The 26,432-nt window shown below is 41.4% G+C and overlaps 1 protein-coding gene across 20 annotated transcripts in view; it reads right to left on the reverse strand.

Annotated features, from left to right (window-relative positions):
• PPFIBP1 (PPFIA binding protein 1) overlaps positions 1 to 26,432 on the reverse strand; it is a 112,230-nt gene that overhangs the window by 23,690 nt on the left and 62,108 nt on the right. For 6 of the 20 annotated variants that reach the window (XM_057427622.1, XM_057427632.1, XM_057427576.1 and 3 more), the window contains 10 exons: positions 24,491 to 24,696; positions 13,917 to 14,003; positions 12,975 to 13,088; positions 12,291 to 12,422; positions 6,087 to 6,179; positions 5,500 to 5,592; positions 3,606 to 3,720; positions 2,293 to 2,325; positions 933 to 994; positions 132 to 216 (listed from right to left, as the gene is read on the reverse strand). In XM_057427622.1, the coding sequence (XP_057283605.1) occupies positions 132 to 216; positions 933 to 994; positions 2,293 to 2,325; positions 3,606 to 3,720; positions 5,500 to 5,592; positions 6,087 to 6,179; positions 12,291 to 12,422; positions 12,975 to 13,088; positions 13,917 to 14,003; positions 24,491 to 24,696 (1,020 nt within the window). Of the gene's footprint in view, positions 1 to 131; positions 217 to 932; positions 995 to 2,292; positions 2,326 to 3,605; positions 3,721 to 5,499; positions 5,593 to 6,086; positions 6,180 to 12,290; positions 12,423 to 12,974; positions 13,089 to 13,916; positions 14,004 to 18,763; positions 18,993 to 24,490; positions 24,697 to 26,432 lie in introns of those variants that run through there. The other 14 variants (XM_057427648.1, XM_057427716.1, XM_057427658.1 and 11 more) reach the window with 10 other exon arrangements.

Consider the following 26,432-nt stretch of genomic DNA (forward strand, 5'->3'; position numbering starts at 1 on the left):
CAGTTGAAGAATTGGCTTTTCTCTGCCTAAGAGATGCCTCCAAAGATAGGAAGTCTGAGAGTCTAACACTACCACAATGCACCTAGAATTTAAATGAGAGCAGAGTTTAATATCTTTTGATTGTACAATACCTTTTTTACCTTGAGCCAGTATTACCATGTCTTGAACTTTCTTGTACCTATTCAGAGACTGCCGAAGCTCTTCTATCTTCCGATCCTAAAATAAAGGAAAGCTGTGACTGTGCTTCTTCCTTCAGCAAACCAAAAATAAGAACTATAAATTCTAGACATTCTTCAGTTCAATTGGTTGTGATACCAAAAGAAATAGGAAGTGTGGATGGGACAGGACCCAGAACCCTGAGAGGCTACGAAATGTCAAAACTTGTATTTAGTAAACACTTAATCTGCTTAATCACCAGAATTGTCCCAGCCTTGAAAGTGGATTTCAGCTCCCTTATTAAGTCAAAGGTCGAATATAATGAATCTTCCATGTACAAAGAAAGCAGTAATCAAAGGATTTAGGGCTTTGGTGATCAAAAGAAAACATCCTACAAAAGGCACATGCATATGAATGTGCAAAATGATACATGAAAATAGTTTATACTTCACAGAAAGCTCTTTTGGAAACATAGCCTGTGACAGCCCAAGGGACTTGTATGGAGCTCTTTACATTTTCAGAACACAGTATAAATTGCCGTCACACTGAACTGAATGACACAACAGCGTAAGTACTCTGTGCACATGCAAAACAGGTCATAAGTGCCCTATTATAAAGGCACTGTTGTGCTTCTGAATAGAGTGAATCACTGATTCTTAGAAATTTGATTTTTTAATTGGATTGTGACAAGTTCATATGTGAAGATTTTCTTGAGAGATTTCTCTTAGATTTTCTTAGAGATTGAGCTCAACCTGAAAAAATAATGACTTTGATACCTTCTCTTCATTTGCGGCCATTAGAGATTCTACCGCCTTCTTCATTTTCTGCACCTCTATATCTAAAAGCACAATACAGTTCTCTAAGTCAATTTAAATTAAGACAGTGTAAGAAAATAAGGAAAATAAATAAATAAACCAAAACTAAAAGCAACTCAGTAATAGCTGAAAGTAAATTTACAAACTAAAAGACAAAACATAAGCCACTTAAATTCTATTTTAGATAAAAATATACAGAAGAAAACCCTTTTCTTCAAAACCTTTTTTTCTGACATTTTTATCAAGGAAATTATAAAAGTCAGGAAATTTCCTTACCGACCCTCCAAGCTTTAGGAAAATGGAAAGGTCAAGAACTAAACTACTGCTTGATTTTCATTATGTCCACCTTTCAAATAGAGAAACAATTGCAAAACAAAAAGTCCAAAATACAACATTTGCAGTGCTGTAAAACACACCATCATTACAGCAATCAACAAACACCCCAAACAGCATCTCAAAACCCCACTATACAAAGCAGTAGGATTAATAGATATGATGAAGAAAGCATTGTGCAGCGATGCTTAGTCTTAATTCAGTATGAATGTAGAAATGAGGACAGCACAATGGAATGATACAAGTATTTGCTGTGATGAGCAGTCATGCTAGAATATACATTGTGGTTCAGACTTGGAAAAGGTCCCTAATACAGATGACAGTGTTCTGTGCTTCATCTATAATCCTTATTTACAAGAAGTATAAATACATGGAAACATGTATATTCTAACAAGGTTAGATTTTGGAGGTGTTCTGGACTGGAAATTCAGACAGAATGGAAAGAATCTCCATTTTTGCTAAAAATCTGCCTTGCATAAATGAAGTAAACTTTAAATTTTGTTACGAGCACAGGCTAGAAAGCATTTTACCTTGTTTTAACTTCCTAAAATTTCTTGGAAAACAAACAGAGTGGGAAGAACATTTTCCTCCTTAATGAAATGCAAGAAGAAAATGAGCTGCCTGGCTGGCTTTCTAGATGAAAGGCATTTAGACATATTGGGCTAAACCAGCAACTGATCCAGTTTCATTCAGTTATGCTAAATGAAAATCTGGTTTATTGGGTAGCAACTGCATTTCATTGAAGCAACTGCTTTGTGAGTCTTCTGAGATCAAATCTTTATCTATAAGCTTTGCTTGATAAAACTTTGTATTTCAAGTCTGATATATCCATCCTTAATCTGAAATTTTACTGGAAGTGTAACTAAGGGTTATAGATGATTTAACCTAACAATGTTTGGTAAAGGAGTTTTGCAAACACATGCAGAAAGCTATTCTGGAAAGCACTTCTGAAATGCAAATGCTTGTGGAAAGACACCAGAAACCTTACTTTTATCTTTGAGCTTCTTTTTACAATTTTCATCTGTGCAGGAAAATCCATTGGATTTGAAATTAGCATGAAAGTTATGACATTAAATAATTTTTAACACAATTTTGATACTTAGGAGTTCATATCCATCATGTATTAGTGCAAAAGCAAGCAGTTCAATTTCAACCTGCACTCCCCTGGTGCCAACATTCCTAATGACACAAAACAGTCCCACCGCTCTCATACACAATTATTTGTCTCGAGGCTATATTTTGCAACTGTATGTTTTCACTTCTAAGGTCTCAGAAAAGATGTATGCAGATAGGTTACTCTTAAACCAACACTCGCCAAAAGTGTTACTTGGTAAAAGAGACAGATTAAACTACTGACAAAAGCCAGCTAAGTGATAAAGTATGCATTTTGTTCAGAAAGCACAATTCAGCTAATGAAGCAGATAACCGGTGTTATCTGCAAACGACATTACTTAATATTGTTCCAAGGCGGAAAAGACATGGCCCATCATGGCAGAAGATCTCTGCTGAGCTATGTGGAGAACTAAACTAAAGCTGAGAACCAAAGGGTAATGGGAGTTCAGTGTACACAGCAGCCCCAAGGAAGAAAAGCCCCGTTTAAGTAGTCATAAATGCAATAAAGTCAGACCTTATTCACATTTAAGTGCTCTTAAAAAAAAAGTATGCTGAAACCAGATCATGTTATTAAATAAAATGTGACAACCTACACACTGCGTTTCTTCCTCAGGTCAGGGGAGGAGTCTAATCTCTTGTGGCTTTATTCCTCTAAAGAATGTACTTTAAAAGCACCATCTTCAAATCAGCAATAAATATCAGTACACAAATCCAGAACCAGTCCTCAATTTCACCTACTTATGGCTAAGTCTGCACTGAAGGGTCACTGGAACACATCATACTTTAGTCTGTAGTACGGCTTTTCCCCTTCCTTACCAGTATATAAGCAAAGCTCAGCACAGATATCCACAAAGTTTCGTTCTCAGTGTAATCTTTTTGGGGAACTTGAAATTAGTTTAAAGATTTCTTTGCGACCATAAACTGCTACTTTTGAGACTCCATGCGAGCCATGTAAAGAGCTAACTAGGGATTGCTTAGGCTAGTTTAAAGTTGATCAAGAAATTGACACTAGGTTCAACAGTTGCATTGTGAACAGCCACTAAATATATTAAAAGAAGTAAACAAGGACAGAAATGATATAAAAACTGATGCTTTTATCTGTTATTTCCTGTATAACCATTCACGGAAACATGACCTCAGTTGAGGTGACTGAAGAGGACATGGTGATAGATGCTCCCTCCTTCTTACCTCTGTCCAGTATTTCAATTCCTTCTCCTTTCAGTTTGCAAACCAATTTTTCTTGCAACCTTTTCACCTCAGCTTCCTTCTGCTCTAGTTTGTCTTTCAAAGCTAGTAGCTCATCCTGTAACAGACACAGAATCTCTCAGTGACGGCTTCCACAAGCATCTGAGACATTTCTGAAATTCTCTCCTATGAAGCACAGTGCATAGGTCCTCAGTTGGTGAAAAAGACTGAGGGCCCCCTGACATTTATACTGGCTGAGGGTACATCCACAATGCAGACTCTGAACATCACTCCAGACCACTGAGTCTGTAAGATGGCAAAATCATGGGGGCTATGGTCCAAAAAGTGTCAGTCTCATGGATAACTGAAAAAAAGATTTTTCATCTAAATTTAAGAAAGACAGACTAAAGAAAAAACAAAAACCAAAACCAGTTTTCATATTTATTTAACCTTGCAGAGGCAAAAAAACAGCGCAGGTGATGAGACTGAATGCTAAAATTTACAACACTTATTTTTGGTACTTATAGGGCATTTTGCATGGTCAAAGCTGGACAATTATGGAACTGTGCTTACACCAGGCTAAGGAGAGTTTCAGAAATAACCACTGCTTCTATGAAAGAAAAATCAATCACGACACCATCAAGCACATAAACACATACTGGAAAGCAGTTCAGACAAAAATGTGGTACTTTGCCACAGTTTGGGTTTGCTGATCAAGCATTAGGAAAGGAAACTTGGAGTTGAGATTCATGGGAATAAGACAGATGGTGTTTGGGGGAGTTGGGGTGTATTAGATAAATGCTGTCAAATTTTAACTTGGATCTAACCATCTGCACTAGCAAGTGACTGGCGCAGATCCATGCATTTAACTTTTTAAAATTCAAGTCAAATCCTACCCAGTTTAGTAACATGTTTCTTTGATGTCCGAGGATATCTTGTGCAACTGCATCATCAAGACAGGACCCTCAGTGCAAATGTACCCAACACTGAAAATTTAATTTGTTCAGTTTGTAAACAAAGCAAAACAAGGAAAGACTCATAATTTTGGCATTTAGAGCTTCTAGCTGACCTTTTAAATCCTGAATGAGATAAACCAAACTAGAAGACTGTGGCTTGGGTGCATCCCTGAGCTTCCCTCGAAAGGCTGGTTGCAAATGTATAGTGATGTCTGCATCCCAAACTATGCCCCACACTACAGAATTCCCTTAAATTGTTTCCTGTTGGCTATAAAGCACCAATAATAAAAAAGAATATCAATTAAAAAATTGTCAAGAAATCAAAGCTTCTTCCAGAACAGTGGTTGGGCAATACAATCCTCCAGTGTTCCCACTTGGTACTGATTTTGATGGGATTTCTGCTGGTTCTCCAGCAGACTCATGGCTCTCCAAAACAAGACCATTTCATGGTCACTTGAGAAGCTGCTGTTATATCCATAGGCAACTAAAGTTGCATGTGGTTGTTGGTGAGTATTTCTTCCTCTGAATTAAAAACAGAATATGTAAATGTACATGTGGGAGAGGGGACTGTATAAAAGAATCACTACTTTTTTGCCAGTTTTCATGAAAAAAAATTCTCTAAAAAGGTGACAAGAAGTTCTGTTTGAATAACGGATATAAGCTACAGAAGAGGCAATCTTCCCTTGGAAGGAGAATGATTTTAACCCAAGTCTAATTCCATTATGTGTAACCTATGGAAAGTTCACAACACTAAAATCCTCTCCCTGTTTACAGGGAATAGCTACAGAGCTTTCCACATCTAATTGGAAAGGGAACACTGCATATCAACACACAGCAATTAATGAAAACAGAGCATGACAGCACGATGCAAGACAGGAACTTAAGACGGTGGAACATGAAAGATTCAAAACAGCCCCAATGTCACCCAGTAACTACTACACCTTTAGCATCTGGCTTTTTTGCTCCATCCGCTGCTTTTCATACTGCATCTGACCCACTTTGATTTTCATACTAGAAAGTTTGGCCATTAAAGACTGGTAACAGAGACAGAGGAGTGAGAGAAAACTAAAGATAGAAAAGAGACAAGGCTAAATAGCAAAGAGAAGTTAGACAACTTACAGAAACAGACTGCTAGAATTACTTAGGTGAATGCTTTCTCTTCAGAAATCCCTGATTTTTAGCACACTTAGGAGAAAATAAATGCTCATCTTTGGCCTCACCTATGGCACACACCTTACTTACTGCAACTGGTGACTCTTGACATATATGAAATAAGGGTCTAAACAGGTAATAAATTTAACTCTTCAACAGCCAGTTGCATGGGAAGTTATTATTCATAAAAACAATACACAGAACTGAAAATCATAGAATGAAATTTGAAAATAACTATTGTTGCTTAAATGAGTACCATGAGGGCCTGAGTGGGCTCAGCATTTTGCAAGGTGCAGGCGAGGACTTGGGAGAAGAGAGTAAACTTCTAAAGCCTGACTTACACCCATCTCTGCTTCTTCCCTTCAGCCTCACTTACTTTGGTCGTTTTCAGTTTTTTCTCATATTGGAGTCTTTCATTGTCCATTTCTCCCACTCTCAACCGCAATTCATTTATTTCCTGGATCAAATCCTGAGTGAGGGGAAAAAACAAGACCAGAAACAACAAAGTAATTCAATGAACAAAACAGAACAATAGCTACCCATTGGCAGGACCATAAAAACAAAGCAGCAATAAAAGGCACTCCGTACACAAAGACACACCACCCAAATTCATAGCTAAGTCAAGCAATTCAGAGCTTCTAGATATCCCGGAACTGTATTTCTCAGTTTCTGCATTACTGAAGAAGAGGGCAGAGAACAAAGGGAGACATAAATTGAAGTTGTGTTCCCTGTGCTGAGGACCAAGAAAGGCCTACAGCCTCTCTCACTGCTCAACTGCTTGCATGTCTACTGCTATAAGTAGGCAACAGAAAAACATGGTAGCTGTCCTTAAAACACAGCAGCCACATCCTTCCTTCTCCAGACTTGCCAGCTATCACCCGCCTTTTCAAAATACGAAGTGATTACAGTTTAAATCCATGTTTCTGCCACACATATGAGCCCTTCTAATGAGGGCTGAGTGGAAGAGCTGTCACACTGGTGTCTACAAGCACAATGGCATATGTTTTTAAGCATCAGTGGTGCCACTACACCTGAGCTTTGCAAATTCAACCTGGTTTGGAAGAAACTCGGAGCCACCACTGACTCACACCTGAGCTCCTCAGAATGCCTCGACCTCCTGGTCAACCTCCTGGAGAGACTTAAAAGGTCTGGAGGTCAGCCCCGAATGCCACCAGTTCTACAGCTCCCTTCCTGCCATGATCAAATGAACACTTGAGTTTGAATGCCCACCAGGGTACAAAGCACTCATCCTTCAAACCTCCCTGTCCTCTAGATGGGGAAATGGGATCTTAAGTGGCCAGCTGCAGACCTGCAGGAAGCCTGAGGGACAGCCAGGACAGAGGGTCCCTCCATAAGAAACAACAAACCACAACTTACTGGGAAAATGTTCTTCCTGCTCAGCAGGGAAACACATTAACAGAATGCTGTGGCTTTTGCACAACCCAAGAGCTGTCCAGCAAGCTTCTGCCTCATGTATACCTCACTGACCTCTAGTTTATGTATGGACCCAGATCAGTGTTACATTTGTGCGAAGAAAAAAAAAAGGGGGGGGGGGGGGGGGGGGGGGGGGGGGGCAAGGGGGGAAAAGAATTAAAAATTAAAAAAAAAAAACAGTTTCTCAGCAGGTACTGTAATGCATTATCATCACCAGGAAACTCTTCAAAGGAGAGCTCTTCATGCACCTCAGAAAATGCAAGAGGACCAGAACTCCAGTATAACATCTTTTAAACTATCAAGAAAATAGTATGATACTTAGGTTTGCTACATGGTAAGGCAAACCCTATCGATGTCACACAATACTGTACACTGAGCTAACAACTATAACCACATTTTTGTTTACAGAGCTAATTGTACAATTGAGATTGCCAATTTATAAATTAACAAGCCAGGAGCTGACATTTAGGGGGTGCTCACGGGTCCCTAGCAATACCGACCTTCCAGCCCTATGACACATTTTCTGAGCTTACAAGCCTCTGGTTATTAATTTGAGCTTACTGAATCTGATACCAACAGAGCAACATCTGTATTTCTTTAGCAAAACACAAGCTCAATTAGCAGAAGTCCAAGGAAAATTAAAATACAGAACATTCTGATCCTATTAATAGTTACTACTGCTAATGTATGACTTTGAACACACCTCATTGATTCTTCAATGTGTGACCTTTGTAAATCTCATCACTCTTCTAAGTATAAACAAACATGGGTGTCAGTCTGCATGACTAGATTAATTGAGATGTTTCTTACAAACATCAAGTGTTTGAGATCACTAGCAAAACTATGTTCCCAGGTCTGATGGTTACCTTTGACACTATGCCAACTGATCTGCCTGAGGCTTTTCTCTCCTCAAGCCATCATTTTTGTTTTTGGCAAAATACTGTACCGTTTCCCACATGTTAAACAGAACTAAAGGCCAGTCCTTACAGCATGCTTTGCCCTAAAAATATTTTCTACTACTCTCTTGTAAGTGTAACATTAACTCATGTTTTAAGTTATCTACAACGCAGTAACTGTAAATTACATTCCCTCTCATCTTTCTGAGGCAGAGGACTACATAAAAGATTTACCAGGTTCTGTATACAGACCCTCATTAATATAAAGAAGGTGGTCAAGCTTTGCATAAATGAGCAGAGGAAAAAGACAAGGCCCAAACAGGCCTGTCTCCCTTGAATTAATCATAGAATCATTAAACAGTTAGGGTTGGAAAGGACCTTAAGAACATCTAGTTCCAACCCCCATGCCATAGGCAAGGACACCTCACACTAAATATTTAGCTTTGGGCAAGCTACCAGAGGTAGAGATTGTCAATGCCACTGAAGTTCCCTAAAAATCCTAACCCTCCCAGCATATTCCATTTTCCTGCTTGCTGCCCTGAAACATTTATCCTTTTCTTCCACTATTCTCTGTTCAACTGATTTTGACTACAAACCTTTCACATCTTGCCCCCTCCTGCAAAGCCCCAGCAAGGAGATCACAGCATTGTCTGAAACCTGAAGGTGTCAAACATTATAACTGCTTTATAATGCAGTTATAACTATATAATCTGAAGAGCTTTAGGGACCAGTGTGATGTTTGAGATATGTATGTCCCCAGGTCACTTCGGGTGTTGCACATGTTCATCAGAATCTGAGACCAGACCAAAAATCCACTGAATTCCCTGGCTGATTTGGATGAATCAGCAGTATAAGTCACCCACATTGTGGACACTTTGCTTGCATGGCAGCTGCTTTGCTTGCATCTAGTACATCTTTTTCAGGCACCCACAAATGGGTTAAAGTACCTGCCCTGAGAATAAGTCATGTTCCTGTCTTAAAACCCTCCAAAATAGGAAAGAGCCATGAAGCGGTTCTTTTCTGATCCAGTCAGGTCTCTCCGTGCAAACACCCCACAGCTGTTCCTTGCACGGACCCATGAATGGAGCTGATGGGTGGGACATAGAGACGCCTGTTTCCAAGAGCCTTCTCCTTCCCTGCTCGTGTTACTTGTGCTTTTCATAGCAGGCCAAGAAAGGCACAAAAAAAACAATGATAACTTTAAGCTTCAAGGGTCAGAGGCTTCCTTACAGACACTAGAAACCCAAACCACATCCGTCATTTTGCTCCACTCAGAAATTCATCTGCACAAAGGAGACTGGTGGTGTTTAAATTATGAAGAATTCCCCATGAGTGAGCCAGTTTACCCTCTGGCTCCCGCTTCAAAGACCATGTCTGGTTATGGACTCCTCCCTAAATAAACTCCCTTGTACGATATTTTCTTACATAAACTCAGCCCAACTCAGACCACCCGCGCTCCTTTAGGAAAATAATACTGGTGTCTGCTGAGAAAGTGGAAAGACTGGAATGATTTGAAGAACAGAACAATTATAAATCTCTATGAAGCACACAATTAGCCTTGGAAAAGCTGTGTATTTGTGAACATCTAGACACTAAAGTCCTTGAGCACAAAGGAAAAAAAAGCACGCAGATCTAATAAAGCATCTGTTTAGAGAAAGGATGGTGAATAAGAGAAGCCTACCAAGCTGGAATGGGAAGCTGCAATGACAGACATAAGTAAAACTTAGACAATAAGAAGGATTTGATCCAAATGGTAATTCTGCAGGAGACAGGAGCTACACAAAAGTTGATGTAAGATGTCAATGTGTTTTTTTCATTTTCACTTCCTTTTCTCTAAATAAAACCAGAAGCAATATTCATAGTTTTTCTTTCCCATTTTTGGGTACAAAATTTCTTCCATTTTGAACACCTCATGTAAATGCCATCATGTGTTTTACTGTATTTTAAATATTCATTGAAATATTTAGCTCTGCTGAAATAATTGATCATCTACTACTTCGAACAGGAATGTAATTAGATTAACACTAAATAAAATACTGTGAACAGAGAATAAGCAGTCTCCAAAATACCTGACAGAGATTTTGCATGGCTGAGACCCATACAACTGATTGGCCATTCATTTTTCCACTTAACAAAATGGAAATTAAGATATATTATCCCTTTTATAGTGTCAAAGCCTAAGCCTTTTTACAGCTATAAAGTGTTGAAACAAAGAAGAAACGACACAGTAATTTCTATCACACTAAACTATAATCATTCTGGTTTCCAAAGAGAGGGAGGAACATTCTAGTAGTAGTTCATTAGTTCTGGCATAAATACCCAGGAGAGAAATATATATAGCCCCTAATCATAGTAATTACTTTTTAAACATAATTTAGGTTATCTTATTTTTATCAGAGTCCTTAAGCTTATTTCAAGGTATTTCAAAAAGAAAGATCTTCACAGCTGCCATGCAGGTAAGCCTGCACAGAGCCTACAGAGTTGCCAAGCGTGTTGTGGTCCCCACATTGTAACCACTTTCCGGGGAACAGCTCCATGTTTGACTTCTTGGTATGCGGAGCCGTGCTATTAAATTGTGGAGAGAAAGCTGTCTGGGCAAGGAAGGAAGAGAAGGCTCAGCAATTTAATCATATTCAATAAAAATAAGGATAGAATGAGAGGGAGAAAATCACTCAAAGCCCTATCACTTTTATTACCTGTTTTGGAAAGCACAAGAAACCACAGGGTGTTTACAAATGGAGATGCAGTAGAATCCTATTCTGAATACACCTGCTCACTGCAGTCATTTGGATCAAACATCACCTCCTAAAATCATTTACTGCTGATGTCAACTCATTTATCTATCATTTGGGCTGCTTATGATAGGTGTCAGTATACAGGTAAAGAGCTGTTATTCATGAAAGAGCTGAGGAGCACTGTGTGGGCAGAGAGACCTCACAGGAGTTGTGAAAGTAGCCAGCTCTTAAACACACCTCCTGTGGATGCAGAGAGCCCTTCAATAGCTCCCTCCACCTCACCCCCTGCCAATTTCTCCAGTATTGCCATGCACAGTACACACCTGGACTGCAAATCAGCTGCTTTTAAGGCAATGCTGTGATCCTTCACATAACAACTGGTATCAAACTAGAGGAAAAGCTAATGGGAGGCAATATGGATCCAGTCCACACTCAGATGATCTACACTGCAGGAACGGACACTGCCATCACTACCTAAATGATCACCACCTTTCAAATCTGAACATTAGTATTTAACCTGTGCACTTCTGTGAGTCTGCAGATTACTTCAGACAGGTTCAAAGAAAGCAACTCAAGAGCAAGCTTGATTTTTGCTCTTGTGCTTGCAATACAAGTGAGGAGTGACCCTTCACTGGAAAATATGTAGGAAATTGGAATGGAGTTGGTAAACTACTGACTGTAGTGGAAAGGGCAATTTTTGTCTCCTGTAATAACATTACAGCTTCTTTCTTTCTAGAAATAAATGACAGCTGGAATACCCACAATATGAACATCAGGCATTTCAGCTCATTTATGAGCCCAGAATTGGAGATTTTGTTCTGCTTCCTAGGCAGACTCCAAGGGGTTTCTGATATTGGGTAAGTCACCCTGGCAGCAAAGTTCAGCCTGATTCTTAAATGCTTCCTGGAAAAACTGGGTTTGCCCACCTGCTTTGAGGCTTTCTGGCTTCAAACACAAGCTAGGTTCAGCTACACAGATCTGCAGTGTACAAAGTGCAAATGCCTCAAGGCAAATGGTGCCAGTGATGGTAGCTCCACCTGGCACTGTACACTGCTGGACTCTTGGCTGTGGGCTTCTGTAAGGCTGGAGTTTGAAGTGAGGCTTCAAAATTACCTCACACTAAATCACCCAATTCTCTCTGTTACCCAAACCAAAAGTTTTTATTTTAGTATGCTGTGTCTGTGCATGTGCATGACTTCTGTACTTGCAATGTGTTTAAGCATTTGCCTCAAACACGCGTTACTAAGAAGATGACAGTTTCAAGTTGTGACAGGAGACCGCAGTATGTTCATGATTTTATTTAAATCCATCCTAAATGCCATCCCTCCTAAGATCTGGTGGCAAGAATCAAAAACTGGTTTGGGAAATCTTTCTTTGTAAAACCAGAGTTTACCAAAGAGGACACTTTTTTATTTGAAGAGATACATGTTTTAACTTTAAGGATGAGTTCCCCTCCTGCCTGGCAGGAAAAAAAGAAAAATCCCAGGAAATTTTATTCATTTGGGTTTTACTCACCTCTGTGTCTCTGAATCTGTCTTCATAGTCCAATCTATCCTTCTCTACAGATGTAAGCTTTAACTTCAGAGTGGAAATCTCTGCCATAAGATCCAGCTTCTGAGTTTCAAGGGATGTTCTGCTTAAAAGCTCCTGATTCAAGATAAAGAGGAAGAGAACAGAATTATATACTCAAGGGGAAGAAGTCAGGAATTTATTTCTGCAGCTGAAGGCCTCTTTCATGGGGAAAAGCATCACCCTCTTTCTTGCACTTATCTGAAGCCCTGAAACACAGCTATTATCCATCTGTCGGACTGCAGGCACCCAGAACGCATCTGAATTACAGGGGCACTACCATGGGTTGGCTGCCAGGATGAGAAAAAAACTTGTCTGTCACCACAGTTGCTCTGAGCAGCAAGGAGCTTTGAGGGGAATCCACCCATCCTGCCAGAGGGTTTAATCCAAGTCTCTTTGAAGTTCAGTGAGGAAAGGCGCAAAGAAGAGCAGAACTGGATTCCTACAGTATAAAGCAGCACTGACATTACCATGTACAAAGACTATAAAACAAATATGGTAGAAAATTACCACTTAGGAGACATCAAGGAGTACAACACCTTGAAGTGTACTGCTGTCACTGAAGCAAAATGCAGTTCATTAAGACAGAACGAAGACAGACAGCAAGACAGACATGGGGCTGTGAAATACCTGCTGCAGCATCTCTTCTGTAGCATTCAGCTTTTCCCTGTGCTCCTCCAGACAGAACTCCAGATCCCGAATCTTTTCTCCTTGGGCCTCCACCTGGTCTGTAAGCACACTTACCTGCATAGTGGACAAAAAGGCATGTTCATTTAGCACCTTGGCCCATGCCATATGTGTCACCTGAAGAACTGTACGTGAGTAGCAGTGCTGGTTGGGCCAAAGATTAAATGGGACTATGGGGGAGGAAGAGCAGCAGCACAGCTGTCCAGTGGAGACAACACATGGCAGGAAAGGAGGGAAAGCTCTCCCCTCGTGCTTACTGGTATTTCAAACACAGTTCTGGCAGACACATTACAATTCTGTATCCCCCCCCTCCCGACTTGTCCTGGAAGCTTTCACAAGGGATGGCTGCTGCATCTCACAGCCAACAATTATGCCTTTGCTGTGACAATACATTAACTGAAAACCCACTAGCTCCTACCTAATAACCAAACAGCTAAATCTCACTGCATGTAATTTATTCTCCTTTCCAAGTGATTGCACATAGTGTACCGTAGCATACAGCTTCTCCTCTTCTGAACAATAAAAGCAAAAGAGGTTAAAACACATGGAATGAGCCCGGGGAAGACCAAGGCAACACCTTTGAGACTGCAGACCAATTCCCATTTTGCCACATGAACATAAAGAAGGTGGTTGCTCTGCAGATCTGCTCAGCTGATAAGATTCAAAAAGAATTCAGATACACATAAAGAAAGGCCTTAGATTTTTTCATGCAATCTAAATTCACACCTATTCCTAATCAGGGCTAACTCTCAGGTATCAGCAAGCTTTCTGGACATTGTCCAAGACAACACAACTGCCAATAAGTCCTCAGAGGTTTTATCACATACTATTAAAAAGTCTCATGAATGCAAGAGCAGAAAAGAAATAATCTAGGTGACTACTCACTTGCAGAACAAGAGATTCCTTATCATTTTCCAGACGAGCCAGCCTTTCTTGATATACATCTCCATTCCCAGATATGTGTCCATTAGTCTGAAAAAGGCAGCAAATATTGTGTAGTCAGCTATCATACCAGAAGTGTTATTCAGTGCTATCAACAGACTTCAGGAGTATTTTCAGTCTGTAGAGTTCAGGAACAGATTTAAACCATTCTCAGGCCCCCACAGGGTTACAAATCAAGTAAACTGTCAACTAAGGATAGATGACCACCATCCAGGACAAGAATTGTTCAAGCCTTAAAGATGAGAAAGAAAGAACCTTCTGGTGACCCAATTCTGCAAATTTCACTTACTGTGCATTCATCATTTTGTTAACAAAATTTGTGCTCAATGACGTACCATGCTAAGGCAGACTTACAGAGAGACAAATACCCTGAGACATTCAGCAAGTGAAAAAAAATCAAAGTACGATTTACAAAACGTGCATTATGCTTTCTGCGAGTCAAACACACAGTAACAGACATCATTTTACATCAGGCACATTTTACTGGGTATGGGTGAATGTCTGCACTCTAAACACATCTCTTTGCAAAGCTGCCTGAGGCTAAAGAGAAACAAGAAGACATGTTAATGCTATCAGAGAATTCAGAGGAATCAGCAACTTTCTTCATAATAACTTCAATGCTGTTGAGAAGCAAGAAGGATTTTCACTCTATCCATATTCAAAGCTGTCTTCAAAGCACTTCGTGATGGACGCCACAATCAAATCTCTGCTCAGAAAAGAAATTCTTGTTCCCATCATTGCATAAATTGCTTAGAGGAGTCTGAGAAGCTGCTCTGAGATCCAGTGTGCTCAGCAGAGTCTCCCACTGACGTTGAGGGGCCTTGATTTGCTTCTGAATATATGATAAAAAGAAACCATGTGACTGATCCATGTGCCCTGCCTTAAGAGGCCACCACCACTTAGGAGCTGTAAGCCTTGGGTTCCTGCTTTGAATCTCTCTTTCAAGCAGTTCATTTCCTCTGATCGCAGAGGGTGCCTCAGGAAACCTGCTAGCTAAAACTGTGTTTCTAAGTTACATGTCTGACCTTGAGGGGTGGGAGAAACTGCCTCATCTGAAGTTGAAAGAATAAAATTCCCACCAGCACCACTCAAAAAGCAGACATGAAGCAAACAGAAGGGGATGCAACGTATTTGGCCTCAGCGCTCTCAAGAAATTGGGCTTTGTCCTGGGAGCTTTTAAATCAGTATGCAGTAGCAAATGTCTCCCCAGAGCATACATGTGTAACTTTGTAAAAGTGACCTGAAATTCATAGAGCAACAGCAGACTATGGAAGTATGCTCTCTGGTGATTTGTACCAATACCTCGTATCATAATGATAACCTGTATCTGACTTCTTTAGCAGTAAATTACTAAGCCTTCTGACCATCCAGACACTAAGCACCAAGGCACAAATACTCTACATTTCTGAATTTGCCTTTTCCCCGGCATCTAAAACAATTTAGCTCATGCCATAGAATTTCCATTCAAGACTGGCGAGATCTAACAGCTTAACTAGGCAAAAGAAGCCGAAGTGCTTCCAAAATAAACTGGTTAGCTGCTCAACTAGCAGATTATGCTTGAAATTTTTTAACTTGACTTGTATGTGAAATACAAATCCAAGACTTTTGCATACTTCACTATTCCGTAGCTCCCTTCTCATTTAAAATCCTTCAGCACATCTCAGGCACTACTCAATCTCCATAAGGACAAGCATCTGTATTTTGCAATATACAACACAGTTATCAATGGAGTGTGGGCGTGTCTGATGAGGAAAGTGATATTCATCCCTCATTGCAGACGAGGTGCAAAGATAACCCTCTATCCTGCCAGGGATAACACAAAAGTCCTTATCAAAACACAGACCCAACTCCCTGCCTCCCAACCACCACAGCAGCAGCCTAACCACCAAACCTCCTGATACCTCTAGTCAGCGTAACCAGTCACAAATTAACTAAAAACAAATACTGCATGAAGAAAATACGGGGAAGTAAGTATTGGTTTCACACTACGATGAAAACGTCTTTATGATGCTGTGAAAACCAACGAGGTGTTAAAGCAGAACGTTAGTCACTGTGCATAGCATCTTGCCAGACACCTTTGTTGTTAAACTCTGTTCACATTTCTCAAAAAAAATCCTGTTTTGCTCAAGCACATCATACTTGGCTTTAAAACAGGAACATTTAGAGAGTGTGAGTTCAGGCTGCAGCTGTACAATGTCATAAGAAAGAGGGGGGAGGTAATGGGAACCCCAAACAGGACTGGAGTAAGGGTTATCTTCCACGAGACCAAATATAAAGATGTCTTTGCTGGCTGTTGCCAGAAATATGTTGTAAAATCTGCATAAAACCATACCTCCTGTAATACACCAAAACCAGAAAACTTTGTGTACAATACAACAGCAGTTTGCTTTTTTTGCCTGAAATACTGTAACTTCTGCATAATACCTGGGACTAACTCTTCATTTTAGGTATGAAAAGGCAAGAAAGTCACCGACTTTGGTTTCAGTGGGGAAGAAGGTAAGAGCTGGAGAAAGGAAAACACTGAAAAGCCATGGCAGCTCTTTCACAGAGCAGCTGCCCCAGCACCTATGGTGGTGTAGACACCAGAGACCTGCAGGCAATGGCCATAGAATGCCTTCCCGCATCTCTTCTCTGCACTGTCTTCAAAGGCAAAAAGTTGATGCCTGGCAAGATTTTCTTCCCAGACAGATGATGAAGGAAGAGAGGAGAAGAAACAGGGGCAGGACTGAAGAGAAATGGAGATGGAAGTGCCCTAACACCAGATACGGGAAAGTAGTGCAGAAAGAAAGAGGGTGGATGGAAGTCCAATGGGGATGAACGGGCTGCAGGGAGGTTTGAAAGATGCCAGGAGATATGGAAAAGCTTTTTCGTGGAAAAGCTGTGTGAGCAATATTTGGTCTGTCCTTCAGGAGGAGTTTCTCCCCACCTGGGGACCTGCAGCCTCCCCTGGGACTACATCTGACAACTACTCACCCTGCAAAGCTTTGACAACAGAAAGAAAAAGAAAGAAAAAAAGAGGAAAAAAAGGAAAGTAAATATTTGATTCAACAGCCACTGCAAGCACATTTGCAGCACTTGGTAGCTCTGGACCAAATTTGTATCATCAAATTCAATACAGGATTATCACAGTTTACTAGCTGTGTAAGACAAGCTTTGTTATTTTCCAAAGAAGGCTCTTTTTCATCAGCAACTTAAAATCTATCTTCAATTAAGTGGTCAGATTTTGCATATGTTTTCAATTTAGGGATTAACTGCAAAACACTGTATGGCACGAAAGTGCAGATTTAGCAATACCAATCTTAATCCTAAAAACAAAAGAACAGTTGTCATGATGCCACAGAGGCTTCACAAAAGTTTGAGGTTAAGCATTTACTTAAAATGCCTTTTAAGATCAGACCAAGTGCACTTAAAAATGCTGCAAGATTAATCCATAGCTAATCTGTTAAACACATGTGTAAGCTCTGTCTGCAACCATGTAAGTGTAAAAAGCCACACTGCTCTGGAGGGAATTATTCCTGTAATAAGTAGATGCATCACCAAACTTTCACAGCTTGCCTGCCCTCAGTCTTTAATCCCTTTTCCCTGGAAGTGAGTTAGCATTCCAAACCGCAATAAAGTTTCTAATAGCTGTAGTTTTAAACATCCTGATATTAATAATAAAATCTGCTTCCTCTCAGTTGCTGAATTCTCCTTTAAACATAAGACTCATTTTTAGCCTTCTGCAGCTGATACCCTCATTTCCCTTCATTTTCTCTTCTGCTTTCCAGACAAAATAAGCAGCACAAATCACATAGTTTTTGCTGTAGAAGCAATTTGATTTGCATAGAAGGAGCTGCCACTCCACAGCATGATTTTCTTTCATGGCAGATTGCGCTTACTGTTTCGACCACTACAGTCCAGTCAACAGTTGGGCAAGTGAGCCGTCTCTGACATCTTTCCTGACCATCTGGAGTTAATTTAGAGCTCATCAACATGCTTACGCTGTTCAGATCATTATAATACACATTACCTACGCTTAGTTAAGCACAGCTACTGCTGTTCTACTTGTTCACTCAGTTTTGGAGTCCCTTGCAGGGGAACTCCCTCCACCCTCAGCTACCTCAACATCACTTGGTGTGCCACAAGCAGATGAGACCCTCCAGGGTTTCCTAACAAAGTATTCACCACTGTTTCCGCTGTGATACAGGACCCTGACAGCTTTACCCTCTGTAAGTACTGATTTCATCCCAAATTCATACTGGTCAAATCTGTCTGAAGACAATCCATACCAGAGTTTAACCTATGTGTGTGGGAGCCTACTGCTGCCCTCCCAAACCAGCATCTCCTGCATTTTATGCCTCCCTACTCATCGTACTGAATACCTGCAGCCTGCTTCACATGCTCCAGCAGCAGGCAGGCAAACATGCTGCTAAGCTTTTCCTGAAGTTTACAGATTAGCTCCTCCTTAGAGAATGAGCAAGGAAAAGCAACAACACAAAAAAGAACCAACATGAACCCACGCAGTATATTTTGAAGACTTCACTACAGTAAAAGTGAATTCTGAAAGAAAACTAGCGTAAGACAGACCTTCACTCTGAGCAATTTACCTGAAACATTTTCTAATTATAACTAACACAGCTGTTGAATAGGGAAGATGCAACTGTTTTAAAACATTCAGTTTCTTCAACAGCAGCTCAGCTGGTATCCAATGCAAGAAAAAAGATGAAATGCTTATCCCCTACCAGCATTGCTCAGCTGTGGCTTGTCGCTCGGAGAAATGCAAGAGCCAGAACAAACACAGATAGCCTTACCTTATTTAGCCAGACACAGTGCCCGTGAATGTCCCAGCTATACTCCATGCTGGTCATGACTATCTTCATGCATTCAAGGATGCAAGTGACTGTGGCAGGCAGCCGAGGCTGAAAGCTATAGCCCCAGCACTGCAGGCGCCTGCTGAGCTGAGTGGCACTGTCAGGGCTCCTCTGAACCAAGACAGAGAGGTTAAGTGAGGCAGGTTTCCTCGCCTAACCAAGGATGGAGGCGAACAGTGCAGCAGAGCGGGAGATGTGGGAAGCAGAGCAGTGAAGGAGGAGCAAGCAGCTCCTCTGGGGAATTAACACATCAAAGCCCAGGAAGATCAACCCTTTTTCCAACCTTAGCCTGCTGCCGGGATCCCAGCTCACAAAGGCCAGGCAGCAAGGCAGAGGAAGATGCAGGCAGTGGGGCACAGAGCTGTGCAAGCCTGACGGAGAGCAAGGACAGCCCCACGCAGGTGGCAGATGGCCATCTCCACCCTTGCTCCATTCTGAACAGCACAACCCCCTCCTATGCACCCTCCTGGTCCTGCAGAAATCATCCAATTCAAACACACATGAGGAAAGAGTGATTCTGATCCCTTTGCCTGATTACACAGTAAACAGGGAGGGAATTTTCTTTTCCTGATGGGCTTTTAACTGTAAAAGCCAAAAAGAACACATGTAATTTCCTTGTATGTGCCAAGAAAAAGAGGAACAAAAAGGCTGACTCAACTGTCCCGGGTCTCATCAGTGGCTTGTCTCAAGTTTATGTCATACATACAAATGACGTAAAACGCAACAGTAACAACCAATTTCTGTCCTCACTTTTAACTTCCAGTTTACCCAGTAACAGCAGCAACGTAACAGATCCTTAGCATTTCTGACCATAGAGCCTAGCTCTGGGAGTCCTGTGATCATCTCAAAACCCACAGCTTTTATTATTAGAAAGAAATATTGAGAAATGCAGTTGATAGATAAAAATCTCAAAAACATGAACACTGAATAAATCAGAACAAAAAGGCAAAGCAGAAGCTGTGGTGTTTTTTTTTAAGCCAGGCTGATGTATTTTGGATTGGGAATGGTGATTTTCAATGGCTCTACCATCAGGGCTGCCCTATGCTCCAGTGCAGGACAGCATGGATTGTTCTTACTGCCGATGAACTCATCCATGATGCATGAAGACGGCACACCAGGACATGCTATAAATGAGCCTATATTATCTTCCAGTGTTAAAACCACACCAGCCTGGATGATCACCTTTAGCAAGAAGCAGGGTCCTGTGTTTCAAGAACTTTGAGAGGTAGATTTCTCACGGACAAAAAGTCCGTGAGGCAGTTTATGATGACAGACTGAAATGGTATCACAAGGCTCCTTTCATATTGCAACTTGAGGAGGGACCTCAAACGGGTGTTTAGTGGTAAATGCCTATGTGCCACACATTACCATAGGACCTTTCGTTAGCTAAACTCAACATAAGCAAAGGCTGAGCCACATGAATGCATTGTACACCCACACTAAGACAATCAAACAAGCTTTGGTTTGAAGACAAGATTTTTTCATTAATAAGAAATATGAGATGGTTTCTGGCTAGCCAAACCGCTTCCTCCACTTGGGAATCACCCTGTTGTCCAAATAGGCCAACATATCTCTGTAAGATTACAAGCTATGTTTATCCAGCCAGGAAAATTTCTCTCTGAAATCTAATATCCTTATATTAACTCTCAATACTGCCAGCCACTCTCTGGAAGAATCAACTTGTTGAAGAAGTGTCAAAATCTGAGGCCTGCCTGTGAGACGACAGATCTGCTGTTCACAGCAGCAACACTCTGGCTTGCACAAGCCACTGTTGGTACCACAGCTCAAATTATCTATCTATTGTGATCTCTGGATGAGCTGAAAATGTTCTTTAAGAAACCTTTGGAGGCCATTTGTTTTGCTTTGATGATCTTACAGTTATCAGAAATTCACTTCTGGAGTGAAAAAAACCACCCATATATATAGATATTCAAATTCAGAAAGACACCTCCAAAGCTAAAGCCACACTTGTACTTGCTGTGGACTTTAAAGAAAAAGTATTATTCTGGCTTCTTCATTCCAGGAGCACATACTTTAAAGAGGAGAAGGCACTCAAAGGGACACAGATACTCAAGTTCTGATCAGGAGCTTGGGGAAGCTGGCTCTGAGGTGTGGGAAGAGACTGTCCACCCACCTCTAGATTACACTCTCCTTTTTAACAAGACACAGTTGGTTTCTTCTTTCTGAGAAGGCTGTTGCATAAGGTGTATTTAAAAACTACAAACCAAAACCAAAAACACTGTCAAGAAAATAATAACCAGAAAGAAAACCATCTCTTGTTTGTTTCAACTGAAAAAAAACCTAAACAACATTCAGGACTGGGAGCAAGGTTTCTGAGAATTATTTTTCAAGAGATGGATCTATCAGCTTCCAGCTGGACACAACAAGGCTGCCTCGGTCTTGCAAAAGGCAGAGTAATTTAAAATGGTCTTGTTCCTGGTGATGGTGTTACATGTTACTCACATGCTATGTATATTCAAGCAAGCAGCTCCATTTGCACAGAATACAGCACAACAGAATACATTAAACATTTCTGTTGACCAGGAAAAATCTGAAAAAAACTCCAAAATTTTGGAATATAGTCTGGCTATGGATTTCAGGTCTGGAATCCAGTGAAGGCACACAGTTCCAACACGTCTCAGCTTAGAAAAGGTCTCAGTCTCTTTCCAGACTTTGAACAAATGGGCTCATTTGTAATTTTAACCATGACATTCACCTGCCCTCCATTTGCATATGGAGACGTGAGCAGGGTTTCAGCAACACAGAGGTCAGCATGAGCTGCAGAAGGACAACTAGAAATGATGTGTTACAGTTAAACTGGCTCATTTGTGCAGCAGAAAGCTGCATGTGCAACTCCTCTGAACTCCCCCTGGGGACCATCCAATGGATTCTCTTGGCAGAGCTCTGTCAGATGTCCGGGCACTGTACGTGCACTCTGGTGTCACGTGGCCATCTGGCATCCACTAGTTAAAAACAGCATGAGGAATTTTAACTTGTTGGCCCTTTTTGAGTTCTTGCATAGGTTTCTCGAACACACCGAGAGGAGCAGAAAGGAAGCAGTCGCTAAGATGTGGTACAGGGACATGGGGCAGCCAATTTTGGCATGGCAAAACTGAACACTGTGCCCCATCTTACGGAAGCGAGCAAGTCTGGGAGGCTGCTGTCAGACCCTTTTCCCAAATAGGCCATCAGCGGTTTCCCTGCCAGGGCCAGAAGAGGATTTTTCTCTTGTGACACACTATGTGGCAGAAGCAAACACTATTTTTGTTTTCCTCTGAGACACGAGAGACTTGCTTACAGCTTCAGATGGGATGTCACGTACCAGTTCCAGCAGCTTGGAATAGCCCAGTTGGATACTTCATGTGTGGAGGATTAAACCAATCTCAAACTAAGGTGTCTGCCCTTCCTCGGTATGGATGAACAGAGTTGCAGAAAGGCAGGAGAGACTGGTGACACCTGCAAATCCCACTGCAGCACAGTACAAAGTGTAACGTTCAGTCTTTCCCACTAGGGGCTTTGAGGATTCCAGAGAGTACAGGAGAATAATTTGAGGCGCACTGGGGAGAAACATAGATGGAATAGCTATTTTATGCAATCTTTCATACACACAAGCCCTGCACATCCTTTCCAGTGCTCAGGAGGCACTAAGATGAATGGCACAACAGAGTGCCTTCTTCTCCCAGATTTAGCCCATGGCTGCACTGAAAACCATTACTGTCTTGCTGACAACAGTGATCACATGGGTCTGAAGGACCTAATTCCAGATACTAACGGCCAGACATCCCTAAATCACACACTTGCCATCACAACTGGCAATGACTGGCCTTCACCTCATTAATCTCAACAGGCACTGCAAGCCTCCAGCCACACTGCTGGGTTCCTTTACTCCAGAATAACATGTGACTGATCAGCATCACTAAGCATGGACTACTGATGTCTATGCACATCACAGGGAGCATTTAATTTTCCAAGGCTGTTTATCTGGCATATGAACTTTTTTTATTTATAAAGGCCATACTTGCATGAAACCTGTTATGTCCCTTGTTTTCTGCTCCATGCAGAGCAGAGACTAGTTACAGCGATGTTCACTGCTGTACATTACACAGGAAGGAAACGCTGATGTTAGCAGGAGCTCTGCATGTTTTAAAGATCTGACTTGAATGTCACTCCCATCTCCTCCTCCTGATGCCAGAGTTGGCTGCCATGCTTTGACAGCGGGGGCGAGATCCAAATCCCACTGAAAGCAGTGGGAAAGCTCCCACGTGCTTCATTAAGTTTCAGGCATTTTCAAGTGAGTTCAAAGCAAAAGAGGAAAAAGCAAAAAGCTCTCCCCTCAAACCTTTTTGCAAGAGCTAGAGAAGTGATCTCAGCTATGCTAGCCTGGGTGCCCATTTCTTCCTGCATGCTCAGTCAGCCCATGTGCTGCTAGATGGCACAACAGGTCACCCTCAGCACCAGCCACAGCTCCCCAGCTGCAGGTTTGGCACACACAGTCCTGCATCACATACCCTGGGCTGCAACCAAGCAATGAACTAAATCTGTATATCAAGATAAAACCACAGCAAGATCAGCCGTGGCTCCAGGGTGACTGAACCCTTTCTGAGGGCGTGTGATGCCCATCCTAGGAAGGGACCAGGCAATGATGGCCACCTATCCCAACAGCAGCAATGCACAGGGTGCAACACAGAGCCAGCCTTCATCAGATCTGACATCCCCATTTTGGCAGCATGGTGTTACCTTATCCAACACCAAGTGTGTGAGACAGCAAGACCCAGACGCTGCTGTTGAGACAGATTTTGCAAAATACACAGAAGTGCACAGCCACCACTGTTGTCCTAACACCTGCAGGCTGACTTAAAATCTAAAGCATGGCCCTTAGAAGTCTTGATTTCCACTGCTGGAGCTTCCCCAAAACCCCCACACCCAGACCACCAGAACACAAACCCTGCCACAGACCATGAGTACAAGGACTTGTCTTTGGCCCTGCTAGGAAGTCATCAGTCACAGGGCACATGGAAGCAAAACCAGTGAGTCCTTCGAAAATGATGCCACATAACTGACCTTCTGACAAGCACAACGTTTTATTTCCTGTGGTAGTCTTCGGGTAGCCTTCACTCAAATAATATTTGATTTTCAGAAAAACCAAGTCTTGGGGAAAGATCAGCTTTGGCAGGTATATTCTGGTGTATTTTCAAAGCAAGGTGACCAAAGCTGGCAAATTCACAAACACAAAAAATAAAAATTTGGTTTGGTATCCAGATTAAAGGGATACTGAGTTTATACCACTAACTTCTGTTATAAATCCAGTAAGGAAGTTCAGTAACAACACTGGTCCCTGTAGAAAATATGCTGCCAAAAATGCTTTTTAGTGAGAAGTTCATACTTTGATTCATATGTCTTTCTCTGAGATGAGTAACTGGAAATTTTTTTGCTCCCTAGATTGAGTCATAGTGGTACATCAGAGAAAGCACAGGTCAATCCACTGCAGAAGGTATCTCAAGAACAGCTTTTCCAAGGCCCCACAACAGCATTTCCAAAACAAAATTTGCTCTCTTTGGTTCTTTGAAACCTACTCTAAAACTTTAAACACCTGCATGAAAAACAACTCAGGCTCTGCTGTCTGAGACAATCGAGCTAAGACACAGGTGAAATAAGGCAACACCTTACCATTTGACTTTGGAGCCATTCAATCAGAGCCATTGCCGTCGAGTCCGGGACCTGGCAGCGTAGCCCCTCCCTCTCATCCGCTTCCATCATCTCCAGCAAGCCCCTCAAGTCCTCTACCAGGTGCAGCGCCCGCAGGCTCCCCATGAAGGGGGAGGTGGGGGACTGGCAGTCAAAGATGCCATTGGAGTACTCCAGTGCCTTTGAACCTGGAGGGAGCAAAATCACATGGGGTCAGGCACAGGGCAAGCAGGTCAGACACAGAGCAAGGCTGAGAAATGCTATGCAGCATTTGATCCCAGCAAGCAAACTCAGCACTGGTGCTCAATTCTGCTTGCACCGTGTAGCAACTCAGAAAACGGCAAGCCCTTGCTGGCGTTCCCTGCTGGGAAGCTCCAGCAGGAAGGAGGTGGACTGATCTGACAGAGGACATGTATACCGTAACTGTGCCCTTGGGTTCAAGGAACAGGCTGGGTTCCTGCTCCCCAGGATATATCAGAGGCATAAAGTACTGGGGGATAACAGGCTCTCCTAATGCTTTGAGTCACCCTGTAGGGGTTTGCCTGACCCAAGTCAGACAGTGATAGTGTCCAGCGGAAACTATGCTCTGCATTTTTTATGTAGGAATACGTCATACTGTTCCAAAGCCCTGCAAAGTTTCTAAAAGAATAAGGAAAATTATGAAGATAAACAAAAAGACCAAATCACTTCTACATGAGAGTAGATTTTAAACCCAACAGTTTGACATGGCAGCACTCACATTTGCATGTTAATAAAGAGAAAAATCTCTTATTTGCATAAACTCACAGTATATATATTTGACCTACATTAAAAGTTGCTATATATTAAGTAAGGAAGGAAACTATGAATTTAGGATTAAGGTTGAGTTAAATTAACTCAGATAATTCCAACTATAATTTCAGCACACTGATTTGTGACCTTAATGCTGTAATGCCTGGGCACAATGAGGTATTTAACAGAGCATCCTTTGTACTGTCAACTTTTTGAAACTACAGTGATATGCCATATATTCACTTCCATGAACTTTCATTCACCTCATCTTGCAAGTCACAAAATTCAAGTATTCTGCAAATTCCCTTTGAAAGAAATGAAGATGAAAAAAATCCCCAGAACAGCACAGGAGTTTATATCCCTCCCTTTGTTATACTACTTTATAGGTGTGTACAGACATATGGATAAATGAAGTCTATGGTGACTTGAACAACCCAACATCACATTTTATTTTTATATTAAACCTCATCCTGCCATAACCAACTTAAGCTCTTGGACACACGGATACATGATTGGATCCAAATACCAGTATCTACTTATGGAAATTAATAAAGTCACAGCTTACATGTATTTTTAGAGATCATTACGATCCAACTGAATCCACTGTGTTCCTGCTATGTGTCCTTAATATCTTTGGGAAAACTGCAGAGAAAAGTCATTATCAAACAAAGCACGCACTGTATGGTTATTTTTTCCCCAAAGGGAAATTACTTCAAGTGGAACTATTAAAGACTTTATAACTGTGTTGCTAGTGTTGCTATCCCTGCAGACTATGTTTTTTTTCAGTTTAGGTAGCTGTTTGTATAACTCTGCTGGAATAAAACTATTAACTTCTGGCTGCTTTGCTCCTCTGTGTTTTGTACTTATTTTCTAAAGCACTAGGCTCACCTTAAAAGCAGAGGTTGTATACTTTGCAATGCCTCTCCTTGGTCCACTTACAATTTATAGGTACTTATAAAAAACTTGGATGTTCAAGGCAGCACCAAACCAAATGTTTGGGCTCAAAGCGTTCCAATTTTGAAAGAAAGGAAAATTCACGTTTTAACTCTCTTTAACTGAGAGAAGTTCAGAGTAGTTCCATCAACTTACTCCTTCTGCCTTGCAGCAGCTCTTTAAACACATGCATCCTGGTTTGAGGCGTGCCTTGTCCTTG

Source organism: Pezoporus wallicus, unplaced genomic scaffold (genome assembly GCF_028554395.1).
Source record: "Pezoporus wallicus isolate ANWC-B61680 ecotype Strahan unplaced genomic scaffold, APGP_CSIRO_Pwel_v1 scaffold_3294, whole genome shotgun sequence".
NCBI lineage: Eukaryota > Metazoa > Chordata > Aves > Psittaciformes > Psittacidae > Pezoporus > Pezoporus wallicus.